This window comes from Diabrotica undecimpunctata, chromosome 2 (genome assembly GCF_040954645.1).
Source record: "Diabrotica undecimpunctata isolate CICGRU chromosome 2, icDiaUnde3, whole genome shotgun sequence".
Lineage (NCBI taxonomy): Eukaryota > Metazoa > Arthropoda > Insecta > Coleoptera > Chrysomelidae > Diabrotica > Diabrotica undecimpunctata.
The window spans coordinates 146,142,562-146,155,464 of NC_092804.1; the positions used below are offsets into that span (position 1 = coordinate 146,142,562).

At 32.3% G+C, this 12,903-nt stretch overlaps 1 protein-coding gene across 1 annotated transcript in view; it reads right to left on the reverse strand.

The window, feature by feature from the left end:
* Positions 1-6,866, reverse strand: part of LOC140435020 (neuroendocrine convertase 1-like) — a 56,914-nt gene extending 50,048 nt beyond the window's left edge. Inside the window, exon 1 of the mRNA XM_072523681.1 lies at positions 6,618-6,866. Within this exon, the coding sequence (XP_072379782.1) occupies positions 6,618-6,809 (192 nt within the window). The 5' untranslated portion in view covers positions 6,810-6,866. The remainder of the gene's footprint in view (positions 1-6,617) is intronic.
* Positions 6,867-12,903: the final 6,037 nt, after the last annotated feature.

The window sequence follows — 12,903 nt, forward strand, 5'->3', positions numbered from 1 at the left end:
ACGTTATGGAAACTTTTAAAAGAAATAGGCTTCCGCTGGAAAAAGAATCCCAGAAAGTCTATTTTATTAGAAAGAAGCGATATTGTCATATGGAGAAGACATTTTCTAAGAACCATAAAGGAAATGAGAAACCAAAAAAGAAAAATATTTTATCTTGATGAAACATGGATCAACGAGGGTCATACACCAAATAAATTTTGGCAGGATGAAACTGTTACAAGTCAAAGGCACGCTTTTGTAAATAACTTATCTACTGGTTTAAACCCACCATCAGGAAAGGGACGCAGGCTGATAATAGTACACATTGGCAGTTCAGACGGTTTTTTTGAAGGTGGTTTATTAACTTTTGAATCAACTCATACCGGTGACTACCATGAAGACATGAACGCTGATGTCTTTCAAGAATGGTTCGAACAAATGATAGATCTTCTTCCTAAGAACTGTGTAATAGTAATGGATAATGCAAGTTATCACTCCAGACTTATAGAAGGACTGCCCACAACCAAGTGGTTAAAAAAAGACTTGCAGAATTGGCTGAGTTCAAAAAATATTACGTACCATCCCGGATCTATAAGAAAGGAACTTTATTCGTTGTGTGCCCTTCATAAAGAAAAATTTAAAAAATACGAAATTGATGAAATTGCCAAAAATCGTGGAATGGCAGTACTTAGATCCCCACCATATCATTGTGAATTAAACCCGATTGAACTGGTATGGGCACAGATAAAGAGTGAAGTTTCAAGAAAAAATACCACTTTTAAAATTCATGATGTTAAACAGTTGTTTTTGGAGGCCGTAAATAATGTAAAACCTGAAAACTGGGAAAAGGCAGTAAATCACACTATTAAAGAAGAGGAAAAAATGTGGAAGCTGGACAATATTACTGATAAAATGATCGAGCCAGTTATTATAAATCTTGGTTCTGAAAGTTCATCTTCTGAATCTGATTTGGATTTGTAACAAGTAGCTGTAAGTTTTATATTAATATTTTTATTCATCTATTTAACATACCTTAGACGGTTTTAAAAACTCTTTTTCTCTGTTGTAATTTTTAAAAATTAAAAAAAATGTGAATTTTTTAAAACCCTTTTTAATGTAGGCCAGTCAGTTCTAATATAGTGTGTGATAAAAGAGGTCACTTTTGTTTACATACACATAACACTTTATAACACTGAAATAATTCATTTATTTTTTACAATTATTCAAAGTAATTTTTCAATTAATCTTGAGCACGCCCATGGAGTGGTCGGAGCTACCAGTTAAAATTATGCTAATTACTCTCTCGTTCATAAAAATAAACTATAGTGGCATCACAGCTCTTATGAGCAAAAGTAATCTTCAGAACAATTATATATTCATCACTGTCTCTGCAAACTCTTCTCCATGCTCTAACTGCAGTTGATTTTAAATCGTCCCTAAGTTGCCTTGATACCTAAGCCTCTGGCTTGTTGTCTCGTCGACCCTTTTCGGTCAAAAACTTGTGACTCTTATACTTTCCTCTCTCCTGATAATCCGTTCATAATATTTCTTTGTTTATTTAATTTTGACATAAAAAAGTTTCTAGCATGTAAAGCATGTATTTATAGTAGAACGTCACTTATCCAAAATCAGGGAACAAAAGTTATTTCAGATAACTAAAACTCAAATAAAATGTCAAATTTGTAACGTTATCTAACGTTTTGGAACAATATTCTAAATTTAATACTGCAATGATAATATTTCTATATATGAACTGCTCCTTAAGGACTCCTTAATGGCAGCCTAATGTTTATATTTATGGAACTCAAAAGTGTGTTAAAAGTGCCTTAAAACTAATTATTTTAACTCCAATTTTTAAAATTTTTCCCGAGACCCCTCGGTATCACCCCAAAAAATTTCTTTTTCATGCTCTAACTGCAGTAGATTTTAAATCTTTCCCTTAGTTGTCTTGATACCCAAGCCTCTGGCTCGTTATCCCATCGACCCTCTTCCTTTTCTTTTCTTTGTCTATTTAATTTTTACATGAAAATATAGGTTTTTAACATGTAAAACATGTATTTATAGTAGAACGTCAATTATACAAAACCAGAGGGCAAAAGTCATTTCGGATAACTAAAACTAAACTAAAATTTCAAAATTTGCAAATTAATTATACCTTGTATGTAGATAGTTATATCTATACATATATTTTTTTAATTTAATGTAGTAGCAAAGTGCTTTTGCAAATTGGTTTTAGGATATCGGAAGTAATTTATTCGTTATCTAGCATATGTTCATTAAACATTGTTATTATCTTTCACGCGTCAGTAGCCATTTAAATCCACTTATAAACAGCAATATGTTTCAGTCAAGAGGCAGCCGGTATTAGCTAATAAATTGATTTTTGATTTTTTGAAAGCATATTAGAAGTAGAAGGTATGGATACACTGATAAAGAAAAAATTTAGATATGTTTATTTATATCAGATCCGTAACATCTATCTATAAAAGGCTAGGACGACAAGTCACACTGTTTGTCCGGTAAGGTAACTACGCCACTTAGGAAAGAAATCTAAACTACCAACATCTGAAATTTCAATTATATTTTGTTCTTGAATCAATACGGTTGATTTATTGCTAAAAATTTTGATTACTGACGTATAATATATTATCCTAATTGTGCGTTCACATGCACTTTATTGTTATTTATATTAGCAACTTAACCTAACATACGGAAAGACTGGCTGACACTATTTTGTGATAACAAGTCGTATTGATGACTCAAATATTTTTTTAGTGTTTTGTGGCGTGTGCAGAATTGTTCGTCGGATCGTCACGTATGATACATCATTGAAAAGAAGAGGGGGTAGTAAATATGTTGAGAATAAAAAACACACATAGCGGCATTGCCAAAACAGCATTATGTCATATCTCCGTTGTTACTGGTCTGATTGGAGCGTGTGATGTGTTCAATGAAAGGGGAGAAAATAATGGATATATTAAGACAGAAAAAACAAACAGTATTTACTACAAGACAAAACAAAATAAACAACTGACCGAATCCTAACATGCGGCATAGCAAATGAAAGAGGAGGATATAACAAATATACAACCAAAGCGACAGAAAAAACAACCAAAGCGACTGGAAAAAAGGCATTATACAGCATCTTTGTTATTAATGAACGTATAGCGATATACGTTCATTAGATATTAGAGAGATATTACATGGCACTATGGATGATAATATACACACTATAAAGTAAATTTGCTCCAATAACCTGAGGAAGACCTCTGACTGAGTACAAAATAAGCATCTAGCCGAGTCCTAGCATATGACACATCAAATAAAACGACGTGATACGTACATATAGTAAATATAATGTATATAGCGTGCCATCAAAAAATATATACACAGGATATAGTAAAAAAATGATCAGAATATCAGAGGGGTACTAGATCATATTTTATATTTACTTTTTATTTACATGGGTTTACATTCAAGAAATTTATTATTTGGACCTTCCGTAGCATGCGACGGGCAAAATTACTAGTATAGTATAAATGCAGGATCGGGACTCCAAGAAATGAATAAACAAAGGATACATCTTGCAACACCGCACAGTTTAGTTCCTTCAATTTACTCTTTTGTCAGAATTATTACTATTCTGCTAGTAATGAATATTCTTCTTCTTTTTTTCTTCTTCATCCTCTTTATAAACAATTCTGTTTATTATTGCGGATTAATATCTCTATGAAAGGTTGTCTATTGGTTTATACACTGTACGTTAAATTTTCTTCTAATGTCTTCACTTCTCTTTCGATCTCTCAGCGTATTTCCTGTAGTTTTGTGTCTCTCCTGTGTCGGGTTTTGGTTCTGAGGCATATGTCATTATTGGTCTCACACTGGCTTTATAAATTCTTGACTTCATCTCAGTGTCCATGTGTCTTTTTCGCCATATAGTATTATTAAGACATCCTGCCAATCTACTTGCTTTCTGTACTTGATCTTTAACTTCTTTGTTCAGGTCTCCATAGCTGGACAGCGTAATTACAAGGCATTTTGTTTCCATTACTTGTCCAATACTGATACCATTAATTTCTATTTTACATCTGATTGGTTCTTTGCTGATTACTATTGTTATTGTTTCCTGAGTGAGACCATGTGTCTACGAGGACTTGATGAAAGCAACTCATCACAGTTGCTTTCGTTTCAGGGCCAGCAACTTCACGTTGAGTCATACGTCGCCATGTTACCAAATTCACTGGTAACTTTAACATCACAATCTTTATATATAATAGTCTCCCGTTTTATACCGCTTCGCGGCTTTGGGAGTATAGCAGGGTAGTCTGCTATATCTAGGGCCTACGGTATACAAGGAAGGTAACATGGCCAGTGCTACGCTTCAACCGCCTATTATTACCCCTGGTTTTACCCAAGGTACTCATTTTATTCAGACTGAGTCGACCTGGGGCCTATAGACATTTTTAAAAATGTCTAGTTGTTCTTGCCGGCGGTAGGATTCGAACTCCGGACTACCGGCTACCGCTTGCGCTACGCAGGCCCACATCACAATATTTACCACCATATAATGCAAACTAAATTTAAAAAACAACTTTTAACGGATTTTTACCCACATATTTAGTTGCTCAATAAATGTATACCCACCTAGTGCACTGATGATGGAATATGGATTACGAAAACGTTTTGTGATATAACCCGATTGGGTTTTTAAATTATGTACCTTTTAGAAAGGATTTTTAATAAAATTTTTTGTTATATATGGTATACAGCCAACTACAGGAACTTAGATTCTTTGCGGAGTATCACTTTTACTCCATTCGTCAGAGACGAAAATACCACTGAACCTCTAAAAATCATACAAACAAGCTGAATTTGGCTGCGAATAATAATTTTGAGACTCCAAAAAACATGCAAAAAAGTCTGCTACTTCTACCACCAGGTTTATCCCTAACAATCTCACATCACGGGAATGATTTCAAGAAGACGGTATTATGTGTAATTTGTAGCTGAAGTTGTGTAGTTTCGAAAAACGTACTCGTTTGAAAATATACGAAAAATGTACTGGCATTCTAGATTAGATTTGCGATTTCGATACAAACAACGAAATTTTCATTTCTAAAAATGATAACGAGCCATTCCCTTCAGAGGGCACTTAAAGCCATCAGTTCCTCTGGACTAGTGTGTATCGACAATAGTTACTTGAAATAGGTTTTGAAGATACAATTTACGGGTGGAACAATCCGAAAGGATCTCTCCGTAAAAAAATGCCATATATTTATTGGATATTATTATAATATTATATTTTTGAAAATTGTTTAATGTAGTATTTTTCATATAAAAATGCGTGCACGTCACAATTTATATAAAATGACGTCACTTATATTTAAAATTTCCAGAACGTCAACCTTAGAGTTCAAATTTTCCTAACACAGCTAATAATATGAAACCCTTACGAAACTGCTCGATCTTTCATAGGCGTCAACATGGTATAATAATCAGAAAAATGTAATTATCATTATATTGGGAATTTTAGAATTATATTGATTAAATAACCAAAAACATTTGTTATTATTAATAATATAAATTTTATGAAATAACTCTTTAAGTATAATATTCCACATAATAATAATTTTAATTAAATATATTAGACAATTGTACGCAACTGATATGGGAATACTTCAAATTTTTTGACAGTTCAGCGTGTGGCAAAATTGTTTAAAGTGTTGCCTCTTTTTTAGAGTAAAAATTTTGTTTATATTTTGATTTCTTACACAATTTGATCATAATATATTACACATTAATAAATTGTATTTATAAATACATATTAAATTTAGATTAATAGCTTTAAAAACTAATTATTGTTGTATATTGTGATTGTGCTATACCAAAAAAAAATAAATAGTCTGTAGAAAGCTGATAAGCTTTCATATAAGATAGATTATTTTAAACAAGAAATAATGGCGGGACGTTTTTACTATTAATGCTCTAAAAGAGGTAAGTTTAAAATTTAGAATATATAATTTTGTATTAAAATGTTTTCTTATGTATTTTAGTGTGTTGCAGTAGTCTTAAAACTAAGTGTATTTACTTTTATGTAATAGTTTGACAAATAGTTGACATTTTAGAAATTCCTCACTTACTAACTATTCTGATGTTTCGGCAACGCTTTGGAGTTCTGACGTCGTAAATCTTAAATGACGTGCACGCATTTTTATATGAAAAATATTATATAAAATTTTATAAGAAAATTAATGTAGGTACGCAACTGATATTTAACGTATTATTTCCTGATGCTGATGTTGATATTATATATTTAATTATTAATGTTAAATTAATGTCGTGTATAAAATAAAACTCTGTTAGTATTATTAATTTTTAATTTTTTTACCATTATCCCAAACAAAATTTTTTGAAAGCCAAGGATATATTTCTTAAATTGTTTTATTTTATTATCCAAAAGAATTTAATTTGTTTTTTAAAGTTAATCTAACTTTCAAGTTTAAGGTCCGTTATTATGTACAATTAACCGAGCTGTATTACACCGAATATGAATTTCCTACTGTTTATTATTTTTATGTGATTTTTGTTCGATTTCGATTTATTTTACTGTTAATATTATCGTTAATTTTACAACTTACCGGTCCCTTATAAAGATGTCCATGCTCTTCGGCCAACAATTGTGCAACAAAAGGACCACCAGTAACTCGAACCACCAACTCGTTTTGAATACACACCAAATAATTAATTTTTATAACTATTAGGAAAAACACTTTCACTTCAAAAACTACAAAAGACATGCTTTTTGATAAAAACATCTTTAGATTTTTCATAAAAAAAAACAGATTCGTTTGATTTTCCTGATCACCTAACGGTGCGACTTTAGTTAAAATATTCTCTGGAATCATGATTTAGATAGAGATATCGATGTCCCCACTCTGATTTCAGTGAAAAACGCAGAGACGGGATGAACTAAACTGTTTGGGGATAATTCCAAGGATTCAATTTGGAAATTTATTTCGGAACTTTTATCAGCATTTTGGTTATATGTTTTAGACAGTGAACTAAATAATTCAATAATATAATATATTATTCACATAATACCTAGGTTGTCAGATTCTTTTAATAATTATAAAATACATTCAATTACATATAAAGAAGACTAAGAGTAAGTATACAAAATATTAAGAGTGTAGTAGGAAATTTTCAAAACTCTCAAATAAATCTTTTATATTATATTTTTTTATTATTACATTGCATGTTTACAATCTATACACTCTTTACAATCTATACAGAGAGTAATAAGTAAATAGTCTGTAACTAAATTAACGTAAGTTAGGTACCGTACAGTGGCGGTTCACTAAGTATTATTGCGGAAAGTCTTCTGGCCATACCCTCTTCAATCTTCTTTCGCAAGTGGTTGGAATAAGTTATTTATCAGTTCGTTGTTGTGATCATTGGTGCGATTTTTGTATTTTATTGACTGATTCTTTATTATGTTCTTAAGTAATGGGATGTCTAGATCAATGTGAAGTGTTTGGTTAGATACACACCATGGACCGTTACTTATCATACGGAGTATTTTGGATTGAAATGTTTGAAGTATCTTCGTATTTGAAGGTTTACTACAGCCCCATAGTTCTATTCCATATGCCCAAACTAGTATAAGTATAGCTTTGTACAGAAGCAGTTTATTTTGAAGAGATAACTGAGACGTTTTGTTAAATACCAGTTCATATTTTTTAGTTTAAGATCTAGTTGTTTCCGTTTAGTTTTAATGTGTGTTGTCCATGTAAGTTTTTCATCCAGGTGTAATCCCAAGTATTTGACAACTGGTTTTATAGGAATGGGAGTATTATTAATATAAACTTGTGGACATGTGGATTTTCTTGTTGTAAAAGTAATTTATACTGATTTGCTAGCATTAACACTGATCTTCCTTCGCTTAAGCCAGTTTTGTAATTGGACTAAATGATTTTGTACTTTTTGTGATGATACATTAGGGTCGATATCCACTGGCACGATTCCCGTGTCATCGGCAAATGTAGCTAAGTAGGTATAATTACTGATTGGAACGTCTGCTGTAAACATCAGATACAGAAAAGGGCCCAAAACGCTACCCTGAGGTACGCCAGATTGTATGATGTGGTAATTTGTGTAGCTGTCTTCAATTTTGACTTTTAAGTAACGGTCAGTAAGATATATTGTCTATTAAAATAGTATCGTCTATTAAAATAGTTAAAACACGTATTTAGGTAAATATAGCTATTTTATTAAATTAACTCACTCGTTCACCATGGTCATAATTAAATCACACCAAATTATTATCTCTCGTTCCGCTGTGTTTTTGTGTCATCACCGAACTACTCGTGACCATATAAGGCAATTAGTGACCCAAGAAAATCACCGTATTAGAAGTTGAGTGTGACTTCACAATGTCATAACAGAACTACCAGTATTCCATCTTAAGCTGATTAGGACATTAGGAAGTTAGTGACTTAAGCTGATCAGCGTATTAGGATAATAGTGTGACTGCATTCGACCATCCTGACGTCACGATCGTCCTCGATCGTACAACACCTATTAAAAAAAAAATAATATGTTCTTTATTATTAAGAATGCCAATTTATAGGAAGGCTCCATCATTCTGCAGAATGACATAGTCTAAATCAATTCGTTTCAGACAGCTACAACTATCCATATAAGCTCATTTTTAAACATTAAAACATATGACTGTCATTTTTCAGAATGACAATGTGAATAAATCTGTTTCGAATAGCTACGGCTATTCAAACAAACTCATTCAAGACATTAATATATTTGGGTGTCATTCTGCAGAATGGTGAACTGAATATCCATTCAGAACATTAAAACATTTATTTGTCATTTTTCAGAATGACGAACTAAAAATCCATTCAGAACATTAGAACATTTATTTGTCATTTTTCAGAATGACGAACTGAAAATCCATTCAGAACATTAAAGCATTTATTTGTCATTTTTCAGAATGACGAACTGAAAATCCATTCAGAACATTAGAACATTTATTTGTCATTTTTCAGAATGACGAACTGAAAATCCATTCAGAACATTAGAACATTTATTTGTCATTTTTCAGAATGACGAACTGAAAATCCATTCAAAACATTAGAACATTTATTTGTCATTTTTCAGAATGACGAACTGAAAATCTATTCAGAACATTAAAACATTTATTTGTCATTTTTCAGAATGACGAACTGATAATCCATTCAGAACATTAGAACATTTATTTGTCATTTTTCACAATGACGAACTGAAAATCCGTTCAGAACATTAGAACATTTATTTGTCATTTTTCAGAATGACGAATAAAATAAATTTGCTTCAAATAGTCAGAACTACTCAAATAAACCCATTCAGATCATTGAAACATTTTGTTGTCATTTTTCAGAATGACAATTAAAATATATTTTTTTTTAGTTCCAGCTATTCAAACAAATTCCTTTTAAACAATAGAATATCTTTATGTCATTCTACAAAATGACTACACTATCATGTAACTAACCTGAATAATTTTAAGATCTTTGAATCTTAAATCTCTTGATGTTTTCTCCACCAACAACTCCTTCATAAGGACGCCTTGTTCTTGATGAATGTACATCTTCTTTTACACGATATCTATCATTTGGTAGAACCTCAATAATCCTGAATGGCCCTCTATACTTTTCTAAAAGCTTCTTACTTCCATTGTTTGCTGGAAAACTTGTAACTTTTGTCAATACCAGGTCACCAACAGCATATTTCACTGGAGAGCATCTTTTTTTATTAAATTCGTTATTCTGTTTGATTCTGTTTTCTTCTAATCGTTTAGCTACATCCTTTCTCAATGACGTTACACCAATAATGTCCATATCATTATCATCTATGTATTTGTCTCCATCAACTCTTAATTTGTACCCGAAAAACACTTCACTGGGAGAAGATTTAGTTATTCGGTGTTTTGTTCCGTTTATTCCTTGTTGAATGTTTTTTTAATTCTTATCCCACATATCGGACTCAAACTTTGCACCCATTGTGGCCATGGTATCCAGTAATATTTTATTTGCGATTCTACTAGGCCGTTGCCTCTAGCCATTCCTACTGCAGTTGTGAACACTCTAATTCCTCTCTCTGCCATATAATTCAAAAATTCTTTTGAAACAAAAGCTGATCCTGCATCTGATATCATTCGTTTGGTGTTACCAAATATTTTAAAAATTTCTTCTAAAGCACGAATAACATGTTTACTTGATGTAACTGGGACAGGTGTTCTTTTCGTTTTCGTATACCTTGACTCCCTTCTCGGCGAAGAATCGGTAGACGAAATTGTTGTGGTTTCACTACTGGAACTACTATTTCGCTTGGACTTTTTCCTTTTCGGCATTTTGGACACTTTCAATCACTTAACATTAAAAACAGTTCACTAAATTCTACCGTAGGTTCTTTAACACACTTCTGATATCGTCTATTAAAATAGTATCGTCTATTAAAATAGTTAAAACACGTATTTAGGTAAATATAGCTATTTTATTAAATTAACTCACTCGTTCACCATGGTCATAATTAAATCACACCAAATTATTATCTCTCGTTCCGCTGTGTTTTTGTGTCATCACCGAACTACTCGTGACCATATAAGGCAATTAGTGACCCAAGCCAATCACCGTATTAGAAGTTGAGTGTGACTTCACAATGTCATAACAGAACTACCAGTATTCCATCTTAAGCTGATTAGGACATTAGGAAGTTAGTGACTTAAGCTGATCAGCGTATTAGGATTATAGTGTGACTGCAGATATGACTTTAGTATAAAGTATAGTTGGTCTGTTAGGTGTAATTTCAGTTTGTAGAGGAGACCTTCATGCCATACTCTATCAAATGCCTGTTGTATATCTAAAAACACTCCAGCGTAAAACTTTTTCTCTTCGAGAGTTGTTTTAATTATATTTACTATTCTGTGGCATTGTTGGATGGTTGAGTGTTCACGTCTAAATCCGAATTGGTGTTGTGGTATAATTTCGTTTATGGGAACAACTTGCTCGATTTTATGTAATACTAGCCTTTCTAATACTTTTGACATTATTGGGAGTAGGCTTATAGGGCGATGTGAATTTGCTTGCATTGCGGGCTTACCAGGTTTCGGAATCATACTAACTTGTCCAAATTTCCATTGTATTGGAAAGTATCGAAGACGTAGTATGCTGTTGTATATTATTGTTAATAGTACCACTGCTTTTCTCGGTAGCTTCTGAAGTAATTCCCCTGTTATCAAATTATAGCCAGGAGCTTTCTTAGGATTTAGCATTTTTACTTGTTGTCGGACCTCTGTCGGAGTAAATGTTATTAGAGGAAGAGATAGTTGACATGGAGTTTCGAGGTACATTCTTATATCATCATCTTCATCGTTATTAGTATCTGGTGCTGCGAATACAGTTGCAAGATGCTCTGCGAATACTATTGTTTTTTCTGCGTTTGTGCGAGCCCAGGTCATATCTGTTTTTCTTAAAGGTGAATTTGTTATTGTCGGTCGTTTAGACTTTTTTGTAGCTTTCAATATAGAGTGGTCTTCATGTGGGAGGTTCGAAACATAAAACTGGAAAAGGTCGTTTTTTTTTCTTCATGTAATGCTCTATTTAGTCTATGACTTATCCTGTTAAGGTACGTTTTATTTAGTGGATTTCTCGTTTGTTGCCATACGCGTCGAGCTCTTCTTTTTTCTGCTACCAGTTCTCTTATATAAAGGGGGATATTATGGTTTTCTGGCGCACTTCTTTGGCGTGTGGTGTTGCTTCCTGTCCTGTTGTTTGTAAAACTGTTGTTAAATAGTCTACTGCTTTCTCTACATATTCGTTTTCTTTTATCCTAATATCTGGTCTAATTTTTGTATTTACAGAATTTTGGAAAACATCCCAGTTTGTTTCTTTAGTTGTAAGTTTGGGTGGTGGTGTTCTCCATATTATGTGTGTACTTAAAGTTATTATTATTGTAATGTGATCTGATGTTAAATCGAAGTTTGACTCTATTGCACTAGGGATTACAAATATTCCTTTTGTTACAGCAAAATCTACCAAATCTTTGATTCCTAAGAAAAATTCTTCTTTGCCTATTTGAGCATTCATATCTCCTAGTAAGATCTTGATGTCGTTTATTGGTAAACTGTCGTATACTTCTTCTAGCAGTTCGTAAAAATCTTCTTTTATTTCCATGCTATGTTTTTCTGTTTAAATTATACATTTTTAAAAACAGTAATATCTCTAATATATGGTTTGAAATGCCATTAGCATTCCACGACGCAATTCGTGGTGACTTGAAAGCTATTTTGAAATTTTGTTAATTACTGTAGTTAACATAGTTAAAATCATGCTATTTTGGTTTAAGAGTTGAGAGAACATATTTTTGAATTCGTTTAGGAAATTTGATAGTTTATCTGGTTCATTGCTAATTCATTATTGTTATTTTTGTTATCTGCATTTATGATTCCAATGGTAGCATCTCTATAACTGATTCTGTTGAAATTATGAGCATGATGTTGGGTAGGTATATTTACATTGGAATTGTTGACAGGATTTTGAGTGGTGATTTGTTTTGATTTGTCATGGTATCTGACATTTAGTAGTTCACGATAAGCAGAACATCCTCTGTAATTAGAAGGATGGTCTCCACTGCAATTAGTGCAAGTTGCTGGCGTATTTTTTAGTTTCTTACAGTCCTTTGTGTTGTGTGATCCAGCGCATTTTACGCAATTATATGGTTTTGCACAGTACGTTTTAGTGTGACCATATTCTTGACATCGTGTACATTGTGGTATATTTTTTTTTAATCTCGGTGGTTCAACCCTTATTTTATAATGTTGTATATACTGTAGTTAACATATTTCTTTGTTGTTCGTTTGAGGCTCGAGGTCCA